We start from the raw sequence: 12672 nt of genomic DNA on the forward strand, positions 1-12672 counted from the left end.
TCAAAAGCCATCTGGTCATGGTTCTGGGAAACTTGCTGTAGGTATCCACCTGAGCAGGGGCTTGGACCAGATGGCCTCCAGAAGTGGGGAAATGAAGTTGCCCAGGGGGGAGAAGTTTTTCCAGGTGATGAAGTGAGGCAGGAGCTGAGGAGTGAAGGAGACACAGTGGCCCTGTGGGTCATGGGCAGTTGACGAGAGGTCATCAGGCAGAGGTGAAGGGTCTCTGGTCTGGGGACCGTCCCTGCCGGACCTCGGTGTGCCGGCTGACGGAGCCGCCGTCCCGCCGGGCTCTGCCCCTGCCGCCGGCGGGGTCCGGCGCATCCCCCCTTCCCATCCCCAGGGCTGATCACCCGCGGCTGGCGCAAGCAGCCGCTCCGCCGGCGCTCGTTGTGGGCGCCCGGGGCGGTGTGCGGGGCCCTGCGGACGGGGGGGCGCCGGACCGGGCGGGGGGCGGCGGCTCCGCAGCCAGAAATTAGGAGCTAAAGCGAGGGCTGCGCTCCGCCTCTGCCCCGCCGCTCCGTCCGCGCACCCGGCGGGCAGCTCGGACCCCCCCGCACCGGTTCCCCCGCCCCCGGAGCGGCGGCGGCGGCGGGAGGAGGCGGCGCCGGGCGGCGGGATGCGGTGCGGGGCCGGGCGGCGGGCAGGCGCGGCGGCGAGGGGCAGAGCCCGGCGGGCGGCGGGGCGGCCCCGCTCCCCGTGAAGAGGCGGCGCGGCAGGGCAGCGGCCGCCGCCATGCAGCCCTTGCACCGGGCCCCGGCGTTGCTGCTGCTGCTGTTTCTGGCCGCGGGTGAGTGAGGCTGGCGGGGCTGCGGCGGGACCCCCCGCGGCGGGCTGGGCAGAGGGTCGGGGTCGGTCCTTTCCGCGGGCACCGGAGCGCCCCGAGCACCGGGACCCCCAGCGGGGGGCGGGTCTGACCCCCCTCATCCTGGAGAACCGCGGTCCGCGGATGGTCCAGTGCTTCGGGGCACCGGGACCTCTGCAGCAGGCTGGTCTCCATCACCCACCCCCGCACAGGCACCGCTGACCCCGCGTACCGGGACTTGTGCGGATCCCCGTCCCCTACCCTGGAGCTCTCCCTGGGTACCGGGCGCTGCCCCCCACCCGAACATCAGAGCCCTCTGGAGCGGCCGGTCTCTGCCCCGGGACCTCCGGGGGTGACAGGGGACCCCTGCGATCCCGGCATGGCGGGCTGGATGCACGTGGGTTTCACCCCGCGGGGACGGGGGTTCTCCCGGGCTCTCCTGCTTCGGAGAGGGGGCATGCGGCGCTAGACCCTGCGGGGACCCCGTGAGCACCGGCAGCGCTGGCGGAGCCGGGGGTGGGTGGTCGCGGCCCGGCCGGGGCAGCCCCGGCTGCGGCAGCACTGCCCCAGTCCGCCCGCCCGGGTATCGATGGCTTCGTCTGGCGTCGTGGTGATTTTGCGAACTACCGCGAAACTGGTACAAAGGAACGGGGAACCGCAAATTGCTACGCGTTTCCCCAGGAGCCTCCTCTTGAAATTTGGAGGAGAGGTAGGGTGCCAGGGAAAGGCAATTAAGTGCGCTAATAATTATACTCGGAATAGTTGTGAAGGCTCTGCTTCTATTTTTAAATAGTCTAGGGAAATTTCCCAACAAAGGGATCCCCTAAAGACCTGTGAGGCTGAGATTGCCCTTTTCCTCCCTGCACCATCCCTTTGTACAGAAATCTGGTTAGTGTGGAACAGGAGTTCTGAACGGGGACATTTAAAGTGTGGGGGAGCCTTTGTCTTGAGTCATTCTGGCAGGGAGGGAAGGGCTGAGTTACCAACCAGTCACTGTCTTCCAGCACGACCGAGCTGTGATACAGTGACATCCAGCCCCCTGGCACATCTCTCTTATTACCCCAATCTCCCGAAAATGTTCATGGGGGAATGTGTCATCTGTGGAGCCATTCTGTCCATGAGCTGTGAGTCTCTGCCGTCTGGGACTCCCTAAAGAGAAGAGATAAAGCCTTTTAGGTTTGCAAACAATAGTGAGCTTAAAGAGCAAAATGGATCAGAAAACCTGTTGGGGTTTTGTGCCAATACTCAGTGGCACAGAAGCAATAAGTCTTTCCAGAGCTGAGCAGGGAGCCAATTTTGTGGCTTCCTCCAGGCAGGTTGTCCACATTAAGGGAAAACCTCGGGCACAGCTGGCAAAGGTTCTTTAGCCACATTTCAGCAGGAAACCCGAGTCTCCAAATTCAGCCAAACCTCTGCCTCCTCCACAGTGGAGGGCAAGATGCATGGGCGGGGGGTGGGGGAACTGCCATATTCCCACCCTGCCCAGCTGCCAGCCCCATAGCCAGGAAGCTGCATTTGGTCTGCATGGGAAGGAGATGGACCTCGTGGTGGTTTTACACTGTGGCAGCCAAAAGGACCACCACTGGTACGGTTATGCTGAGGGGAGGGTGTGTTTCCTGTTCTGCTGAGGCTGCTGGAAACTTTCTGGTATTGCTGTCCAGCTGGTGGTGATACAGAGGATTTGGGTCCTTGGCTTTCCCTCTGATCCTCTCTGCTGTCCTGGCAGGGATAGGAGTATGGGTGGGAGGCACGTGGCAGCTCCGAGAGACAGCTCAGTTCCTAGTCTAGTGGAACTGATAATCCTGGTGGGCTGTAGAGAAACTGGAGGGCTGGACTCGATTGGCCAGACTTCTCCAGATGACTGGACTTCTACCTAGATGGGAGGTCAGAAGTGGAGATACAGATTACTGGGAATTTATACATTAAGGCCTGTTTCGGTTAGTAGCTTTTTCAGTGGTTTAGGATCTGTTCCAGTCTGAAATAACTTGGTGCACTCTGGCTTCGCTTCTCCAGCCCTGCAGGACAGGAATTGTTAATCCCTGAAAAAGAGCTTCCCTCAATTGGGAGCCTCTGCAGACCTGCAGGATGTGCTGAAATGGGACATGCACCTCATGAGGGTTCCATCAGACTGCTGAGCAGCACAAGTCTGCTGGCAGAGCGTGGAAACATCTCTCCAGGCTCTAGGGTATCTAAGCCCCTTTGGTTTTGCAAGTAGGAAAATTATGTGATTAAAAGCAGGGGGACAAGGAGGGAATTGGTCTCTTTCCTCTTTTTATCTCCCCAGGTGCTTGTCTTCATGTGGGCTATTTAAGGGGTGTTTTTTTCCCTTCTGCCTGCTTAGAAGATGCCTTGTTAGCATTGTGTGAACAAGCCAGAGATGAGGGAGTATAGATCAGGATGGATGAAAATTCCCTGTAGTCAGTTTTAGCTTGGCCTCCTCAGTGCCATAAGGAAATGTTCATTTAATTATAGGCATCAGGGGTAGAAATAACTACATTAAGCCCTCAAGGGGAAGCTGCTGGCAACGAGCTACAGATCAGAGCGCACAAAAGTTTTTCCACTCCCTCAGTGTGGAAAGAAGCTCCGGCATTTTGTGGGTACCTGAGTGAGCAGCAGCAGCTTCCCTGGCAGCCCTGCTGCAGGGCCAGGAGAGAGGGGCCGCAGGGAAGGTGCATCATGGCTTGCAGCTGGTGCTTGAGTGAACTTGCTTCTTGTTCTTGCTGGCTATTTGTTGAAACCAGGACACTGTTGAAACACGTAATCCCCAAAGAATGGAGAGGCTATTTGTCAGCCACATGAGCACAGCCCACACCGAGGCAAAGCAAACACGTGTGTTGATTTGTTCAGAGGGCCAGGGATGCTGGCAAGGAAGATACACCCTGCTGGGGCTCAGATCAGCCCCTCATCGTCCCTATGCCTGGTTAAGCCCTGTTGTGGTTACTAGAGTTTGGATGTACATTCTTGTTCTGGTGATAATTTGTTACTGTTGGGCAGCCAGCTTTGCAGCCCGCCCTCTATATACCAACTGCAACCACTCTCGGCTATTTCTGTCCTGCCTGATGTGTTGGGAAGGTAGTCAGGACCCATACATGTGCCCTGGGACCACCTAACCTTTGCATGAGTTTTTTTTTGCCGGGGATGCGTGAGGTTGTTTGCAGAGTGGAGACTCTTGGGGGAGAGTCTGCTATGCAGCATGTGGCAGGGTGGTCGTCACTGCTCTGCTGCAGGGTTCTGGAGTGGAGTGTAACCATTTTGTGTTCAGTGTTGTGCCCAGTGAGTTTTAAAGGCCTTATGGGATGTAAAAGACTTCTATTATATTTTGATGGGCAACCATGTCTCAAGGGAAGCCCCTCCTGCATCTGAGGTAGTGCTTGCTCTGCCTGAGCAGGGTGGCTTTGAAGACGAAGCAGCCACAAGCCTTTATTTGGTGTGCTAGAAATCAAACTGAGCACCATGGGGTACACAGTCCAGGCTGGGACAGAGCAAGAAGAGGAAGCACAGGCCTGGCAAGGCAGATGAAATGCTTTGGGCCTTTGAGAGGGCAAAGAAGTCTGTGGGCTGTGGTTTTTCTCTTAGATCAATGGCTTTCATCCTGTGGTCTGTTAACCCCTGGGGGCCTGTGGGCTGTTTGAAGAGGCCTATGAAAGGTAACTGAGGAAAGAAAATTGACTTCTGCTGTGTACAACTGTCTACCTGATGCTGTTTCCCCAGGGGCTGCATCTCCCCTGGCCCTGAGCTGGCAGCTGCCATTGTCAATAGCGAGAATCACGAAGAGGAGCAGACGTTGCAGCAGCAGAGGAGGGAGGTGTGAAGGCTACGAGACAATCTGGGGAGGGAGTGAAGGCAAACAGTCTGGGAGACTGAAACCAAGTGAGATTGTGACTCCCGGCATGAATGGTTGGGCGAAGGGGGAAGGACAGGCAGGCTTGTTGGAGTTGCTGTGACCTGCTTGCATGGAGTGTCTTGTGTGCAGGCGGGTGGAGGTGTTTAGGGCAGTCGTGATGTTACTGATTGTAAGGACAAGAGACTGGACTCACCTCAGTGCTGGGCTGAGGGTACCTGTCACCCCTGGAAGGCAGGCCTCTGCTGTGCTTGTGCTGACCAGGGCACATCTACAATTTTCTGCAAAAGCAGGTGCATCTTCTGGCAGTGCCGTGCCATTTCCCAGGATATACCTGGGCCCGCGTGCTCTGGATGTTCTCTTCTGAAATGCCAAGGGAGCAGATGTTGGCAGTCCTTTGTGAGGTAGTAGCCACTCAGTATGTGCAGACACACACTCCCTGTAGCTGAGTGTTGGAGCTCTCTCATTATGCTTGCTGTAAAGAGCTGTAAAAGCTCAAAGATGCTGGCACAGCATCCCTTTAAAAAGCTGTCCCGTTGCAAGGGCTTCTTCAGTTGTGCCTCGTCCCTCTTGTTGGTGCAGGTTGCTAAGTATGTGCTCCCTGCTGACCCGAGTGCTTTTCCCATTGCTTTCTAAAATGTACTGGAGCCGTGAGAAGGTGGATAGTTTTAGAGGGATGCTCCGTAAGGGACCTGATTGCTGGCAGTACCGGAGGAGGATGGCAGTCTGATCTTACTTTCCGAAGCCCTAATTGGAAATGATCTCAGAGATTAGGGACATGGCTGGATGTGTAAGTACTCTAGTGCAGCATGGGAGAGCAGCAATAAGGCCATGTGGGAGCCAGGCTGGGAGAGGTCTTAGGTAGAGGTGTCCCAGAACAGGTATGGTCTGTAAGTCTGAATTAGCATCAAAGGGACTTGGTTTGATATACGGTCATCCTGTGTGCTTCCCTGTGCAAGCTGTTGAAGGTTTGGTGTGCAGAGACTCCAGGTGACTGTGTGGGAATCAGCTTGGACATCCCTCAGTCAAACTTTCTTCTCTTCCTCCACTGGCCACGGTTGGGATCCTTTTTTGTTATTTAAATTGGTCTGTGTTTTGTTATGTTCTGGAAGTGGTTTGTGCCGTTGGCTGTTCTGCCCTGAGGCCTCTCTCCTCTCTGCCCTTGGGCCTTGCTCCCCGGCCTTTCCAGGCGTGGTGGTCTGGGGGAGGGAATATCCCTGGCAGATGCTTCCCTCATCTGGTCATTGTGTTTCTGTCCTAACTGATTATCAGTAAATGACCCATTCCTGACCCAGCTCTCCTAGGAAATAACATTGTTGGGTAGCTCCTGGGTGTGGGGTGGGCTTGAAAGGAAGGTCAACGGTAGCAGGGCCAGATGGACATTGTTGCGGCTGCTGCATTGGCAACACCAAGATGCTCTGACCCCCCTCCCTGGTAGCCATTGTGCAACTGTGCTTGGGAGGAGTGTGCAGGCTCTGCTAGTTGGTGGTGAGACACAGGTAAGTCAGAGTGTGCTCCAGGCAAATATTCTTCCCTTCAACAGGCTGATCCTGCCTCCGTGGCACTGTGGTGTAGCCACAACACACATGAAGGAGAGGTAAAACCAACCTTCTGTTGGGTAAACTGAAGAATATTCCATAGATCAAGCCAATGTGATGACATCTTAAGGGATGGTTGTATGTTCCTTGGAGAGAAATTGAAGTTTGCTTGTTATTAATTAAAAAGCAAGAAAATTTTGACATAGTCACAGCCAGGTTCCATTTCATCTCCCCAAATCCCTCCTCTCATTTCAGCTGGACACAGAAATTACTTATTTCCTCTTTCACTCCTAGTCCTATTCAATAGGCCAGTTGGGAGCTTTTAAACAGCTGCCTTGTCCAGTGGAGAGGTGGCTTGCTTTGTGGCAAAGGGATGAAGCAGTTCTTGGTCAGCTAATGTAGAAAATATTTTGAGATTGTTTTAGAATTGTTTAGAACTGTGGAACTGCTCTTATTCACAGCAGTTTGGGAGAGAGATGGCAGATAATTTTTTGTCAGGTATTTTCTTCTGCTGTTGAGCAAAACTCCCCCATCTCTTTGTCCTGTTTTCTTGAATCCTCTGCTGAGCTGAACAGAACAAGCTTCTCTACTTTGAGTTGGAACTGTTTGCTGTGGGATCAGTGGGGTCAGCAACTAGAAAACTCATTTCATCGGTGTGTCCCCATGGCCAGCTTATTCCAGTGAACTTGGAAAGGTAACGTTACAGTATTATTCCCTGCTGTTGGAATTGCCCCATTCTGCTCCTTATAGAGGTGAAGCACCTTTTGCAAGGCCATTGTTACCTCCACGTGTCATCTTTGTGGGTACCAGCAGCAGGACAGCTTGCAGCCACCGCGGAGCTCCCGTGCTGGTTTCGGTGCTCTCTGCCTTTGTTCCCTCTCCCCCCTCCAGCTACCTCTCCCACTTTCTCTCATTTCTCGCTCCTCCTCTGTCTGTTCTGGGGAGGGCTTTCCTCCAGTGCTCACAGCCCTGCTGTTTCCCTGAAGGCTGGCTGCCCTCTTTAGCATGCAGAGCCTCATCTCCTCCAGGTTACGCAGAGGTGCCGCAAAAATAGAAATGAGAGACAAACGCCCCATTGAAGCAGCTGGCAAGCCCTGGCTCCGTTCCCTGCTCCCTCCCATCTACAGTTGCCGGGCTTTATTCGTTTGTGTTTCTTTATTCCTATCTCTTGATCTGCCTTTTAGAATACAAAATTGGGAGACTGATGGCTGATAGAAGTTGTCTAATCCCTGTTCCCCATCCAAGGAGGAAAACGGCCTGGCACCGAGGTCTTGGGCATTAGATTTCCTCTCTCAGCTGTGCTCCCCTGCCTCCCAGCTCAGCTTGTGCTTTGATTCTTTCTTTGCCTTGGACTTGACAGCTGCGTGGAGCTCCTTTATGAGACGCTTGGAAGAGAGGGGGAAGGTGCCAAATCTTGGGGCTGCTGTTTGGCACCTCAGCCCATTGAGTTTTTGCTGCTGGTGCAGATGGTATGAATGAAGTGGTGTCAGGATGCTGTCTGGAGAGGTACTGATTTTTACCCTGGTGTGATAGTGCTGTTAGCCCTGTGGCATTCGGGCTGGTGCTGGCACGGAGGGTTCCCCCAGGCCAGTCTCTGCATCCTGTGCCTGTGATCAGGCCCCAAGGTCTTACTCCAGATCCACCCCAGGAGAAACCTGGCTTGCTCAGGCTGTGCATGACTCATTCTTATCTTGGGCTGAGGAAAGCACAGCATCCCAGTAAACCAGATAATGCAGCTTAGGGGGTTTTAACTGGGTAAACACTTCAGAGTTAAAGGAGGGTAAACAAACTCCCAGCATCCAAGCTTCCTTCATGGATGGAAATAACTCTCTGGATGCCCAGGTTCACTTGCCACGAGATGTCTGTTGAGAAGTGGTGGGATGGACTGTGGCTGAGTTCTGGAGGCAGCCCAAACATGGTGTAGCTGATGGAAAAAACGGCCTGAACCAGCCTGGGAGCTGGTGCAGAGTTACATTTTGAGACTTTGCCTTGCTGCCTGGGAGACCCAGGATGTGTTTTGTAGTGTGGCTGGAAAGCCGAGGTGCCACATCAACCATGTCTGCTAATGGGAACTGGGGGAAACTGAAGCATTGGGGCATATAAAGAGCTTACTTAGGATCCAGGCAGTTAGTTACAATCACAAATATATCGAATATTCCGTGTGGTCTTGGACCACTTGGTGTCTCCCTGTCCTTCTGCTCTCCTTTGGTGGATAACTTTGAGAATAATGTTTCTTTTCTCCTTCTTGCTGCTCTCTGTCATGTTTGCTTAAGCTGTAAGCTCCTCAAGACAAGTGCTCTCTCTGGTGGGCTGCACAGGGCTCAGTGCTCTCTGTCAGTGATGCAGGTGTCTTGTGTCAGCTGGGGAAGCCCAGCCTGGGCATTGTCGTGTTGGAGCCTGCTGAGCACCACTGGATTGACATGGGGGCCTGGCCAGGTCTCTCTGGATCTGTGCTCACGCATAGGAGATGTGTGAGCTCTTGTTTCCAGCTGTGGACTTCACTGTGCGTGCAGGGCTCGCAGGGAGCAGGCACATTCCGAGGGATGCCCTGAGGCATTTTGGTTGGCTCAGTGATGCTGCAGTAGCTTCCTTCCCCTTTGATACTCTGCTGTTCCCTTTTTTGTTGCCGTGCTGGCCTCAGCTGATCTTGACTTGGATCAATAGAGCAAAATAAACGAGATTGAGAAGTGCTGAAGCCTGGCCCAAGTGCATATGGGAAAGGGTAACCAATATTGGATTTTGCTCAGTTCAGAGAGTAGTGGAAGAAAGTGGAGAGTGTCAGAGCAGGCAGAAGACTTGAGAAATTAATTTCTGGATTTTAATGTTCCCAGGACTGCTTTGGTAATCAGTCTGGCAGGTAAGCAGCAATTCCCAAATTTTGTGTGCCAACAGGCTAATGTTTTCAGCAAAAACACCAGGGCTAACCCATCTGCCATTGCCCCACAGCTCATCTTAACACTTGTCTTGATTTGAATTTGCCCTTCTGGGATGTGAAATTGTAGGGGACAGTGGTGAGAAGCAACCTCGGGAGGTTGCCTAGTCTGTGCCCTTGCCTCAAGGCAGTTCAGCTCTGCTTAAATCATTTCAGGCCACGTGTATCCAGATCTGTGTGCAGCATCCAGGTGATGTCTCAGCACTGCTTTGTAAAAGCTCTCTATTTCTAATACTTCGGGACTCTGCAAGGATTTTCACATCTGCATTCCAGTGATATCTCAGAGCTGTTTCTAATACAGGAGTTTCGTCTCTTAAGACATTTCTAATGGATGTTTTCCTATCTTGTATCAGAAATGTTTTGTGCTAGTTCTCAAGGGGCTGACTTATCACTTTGTACTATTTCTTTTCATACTATTTCTGTTATTCCCATTCTCAAGATCACCTAGCTGTACCTACAGTCTGTGCAGTGAGGATGTCTCCTCGCTTTGTGTCCTTGGCTAATTTCGTTATCATGTTCCTAATTTTAATTCCAAGGTCACTTAGGAAAATGTGAAAGAACAGCAGATCCAAGGACAAACCTCGAGGAATTCCACTAATAGCCCCCCTCCAGCACAAGCCTCTGTCATTTTTTGTATAGCCAATGCCATACAGTTTTCCTGCTTATTACTGTCTTTTCTTGCGTCTCTGGTAATTCTGCGTGAGACACTCTATCAGATATTTGACTAAAGTCCAGATGGATTAGATCTGCTGCATTTCTTTTGTCTAGAAAATCGGTTATCAAAGAAAAATACCAAATTAGTCTTAATTTCAGCTTATTCAATTAGTTCAGTTCAGTGACTAGTTCATTAAGAATTGAGAAACTGAGTATGAGCTGAGAAAGCGAGAAAATGTGTCCTTTTTTCTTCTAATCTATGAATAAAAATCAGCTATGAGAGGATGAGATCTTCTAGTTTTGATATTGTTCAGTTCACCCAAATTAGTTACTTTGCTTGCTTAACAAAACTGTTTTAAATGTAAAACATGTTTTGGTAATTTTATTTTTTCCTTATGTCTCCATATTTATCATGGTATTTATCAGCTGAATAAAGCCAAGTTCCAGGTGCTGTTTTCTTGCATTTTGATTGAAGTTCAATATGCATGTGAATGTACCTTGACACAAATCACAATTAAAGTCTCATCTAGGAATCAAGAAGTGTCAGTCAAACTTTCTAATAGATAAAATGGAAATAACAAGGGTATAACGTTGAAAGAAAAGTGTAAAATGCAGCCTGCTTCCTTCCTTAGTGTTAAGTAGATGTTTGCTATTGTCACATTTTAATTCTTACCTCTGATGGTCAGCCCTTTCTTATGAAAACCAACATTGTGAATGCAAAATGAAGTTCAAGTTAATGACTTAAAAATAGATTTTCAGCTTCCTGATTTAAAATATGATTAATATTGGAGTTGTAAATAATATTGGTTTGAATCAGTCCCCCTGCATCAAATATAGCTGTGGATCAGGACAGTTGGATAGGAAACTATCATTGTCTTCACAAGGCCAGAGTTTCATGGCTGAAGTGTAAGACATTCCACCTCCTCTCCAGGATGGATGAATAACAGGGCACCCCATCCTTTCAGAGGCAAAAACACCTTGGAAAGGGTGAACCATCAGTGCCCTATTGAAGAGAGGTGCCCCAGGGTAGATGGCTGCTTGCCGCTGAGACTCCTCCATGTGAATGCTCATCTGCATGGTTGTGGATGTTTCCCAAAATATCCTAATTTTCCCCATCAGCTGAGAGTACAGCCCATCTGAGGGGTAGCTTGGTTTGGCAGGAGCAGGCTGCAAGGGGAAGGCAAGCCTAGTGAGAGTCAGTCCGAGCTCTGATGTGGTTTTACTGTCATTATACAGGGACCTTGTGCCTCTGTCTTGCATCCTCGGAGGACCCAACTGCCGATGGCCTCACGTCAACTTCCCTGCTGGAGTTTGCCATGATGTCCCACCTGGAGGCCATGAATTCCCATGAGCAAACCAGCCCGGAGACTGCAGAGCCAGATCTTGCCCCTGGGTCTCTGCATGCTGCCCCAGGGTCAGGCTTTGCCAGCGAGGAGAATGAGGAGTCCAAGATCTTGCAGCCCCCGCAGTACTTCTGGGAAGATGGGGGAGAGCTCAACGACTCCAGCCTGGACTTGGGACCGGCAACAGGTAGGTTATTTTTACCCCATACTTCCTCCCCACTCTGCAGGGGCTCTGGGGAGATGAAAGAATGCAGGGATCTGTCTTCCTGCTTTGACACAACTCTTGCTAAGAGGGCCTGAGATTAAACGTCAGCTCTATTTTCTCACCTCAGTGCCTGATGTGTCCCCAGTGAACCCTGAGCAAGCACAGGCTTTAGAAACCAAGTTACAGTTGAGCCTTTATTCCTGAGCTGCTATGAGCTGGGGAAAGTGTTGCCCTCCACCTAGTTTCCCATTGCTTCACGTCTTTCTTTCTCTCTCTCCCCCTTTTATGCTCTCTTTTCTCTCCTTTCTTTCTGTTGCTGTCTATTAAGAACAACTTTAGGGTCTCAAGAGCCTGACTCAGAGCTCAAGGCCATTTTAGGGTTTGAGTCAAAGCTGGGTTGCCTGGGTCAAATTCTGGATTCCTCAGTCTATGAATTCAGTGTGGACTTGGCCAAGAGAAGACAGTGTTGTTGTCTACCCTGTCCTGCTGCTTCCTGAGGAGTCATGACCAAAATGGGTTTCATTAGCATTTGAGCTTGCTTTCCTCTGTGGAGTGTTTTTTTGAGATCACTGAGTCCCTCAGTGGTCTCCCCCCAAGGCCCTTGTTGGCTTTGAGATTGTCTCAAGAAGGATGGGGGGAAGGAGAAGGAGCACTGCAGGGTTTCCAGTAGCTTAGGAGATTATTTCACATGCTTCTGCTCTTAAGTGTCATGTGGGGCATGTATTAAGTGTTACCCAAAGGCCAGGATTCAGCCTTACCCCTCCTCCCTCAGCTGGTATTGCTGCCTTCCTCTCAGCAGATCTGACTGCAGTCTGCAGTTAGAAAGCACAAGTCTCATTTTATCTTCATTCCTACTTCTGTGACCTTAAAAAACACCTATGCTCACAAAGGGCTGAGGCTGCTGCAGAGCTACAGCTGGGGCTGCCCACTGGGGCACAGTGCACGCTGTGGGGGCAAGGGCCATCCCAGCTTAGGTCTCCAAAGCCCTTTGCTCGCTGACATTGCTGCTGAACTTATCTGACCGTGCTGTTGCTGCCCTGTGGCTCCCTGGCCCCCGGGGCGCTTGCAGACCTGGCCGTGGGGCAGCTGTGCCTCTGCAGGGATGCTGGGGGTGGATGGTGCCCGATGGTGCCCGTTCCTGCCAGCGCATCCCTGGGACAGGCTCTGGCTCAGCCGCTCTCACGCGGTGGCAGCGCTCAGCGGCGCTTTTATTGGTGTGCCAGCAGGCACCTGCGTGTACTCACAGATCTGGACGTGACTTGGAGAACAGCATGTGCTTGTGCATTGAGAGCGAGATGACTGGGTACCGAACCCAGCCTTGCCTCTTGCACGTGCCTCGTCCCATTTGCATGCAGAA

The 12672-nt window shown here is 51.9% G+C and overlaps 1 protein-coding gene across 1 annotated transcript in view; it reads left to right on the forward strand.

Moving 5' to 3' along the window:
• Positions 1-484: 484 nt before the first annotated feature.
• The window catches only part of PODXL2 (podocalyxin like 2), a 32641-nt gene continuing 20453 nt past the window's right edge, over positions 485-12672 (forward strand). The window contains exons 1-2 of the mRNA XM_064667508.1: positions 485-787; positions 11004-11297. Coding sequence (XP_064523578.1) covers positions 733-787; positions 11004-11297 — 349 coding nt within the window. The 5' untranslated portion in view covers positions 485-732. The remainder of the gene's footprint in view (positions 788-11003; positions 11298-12672) is intronic.

This window comes from Pseudopipra pipra, chromosome 11, assembly GCF_036250125.1.
Source record: "Pseudopipra pipra isolate bDixPip1 chromosome 11, bDixPip1.hap1, whole genome shotgun sequence".
Taxonomy (NCBI): Eukaryota; Metazoa; Chordata; class Aves; order Passeriformes; family Pipridae; genus Pseudopipra; species Pseudopipra pipra.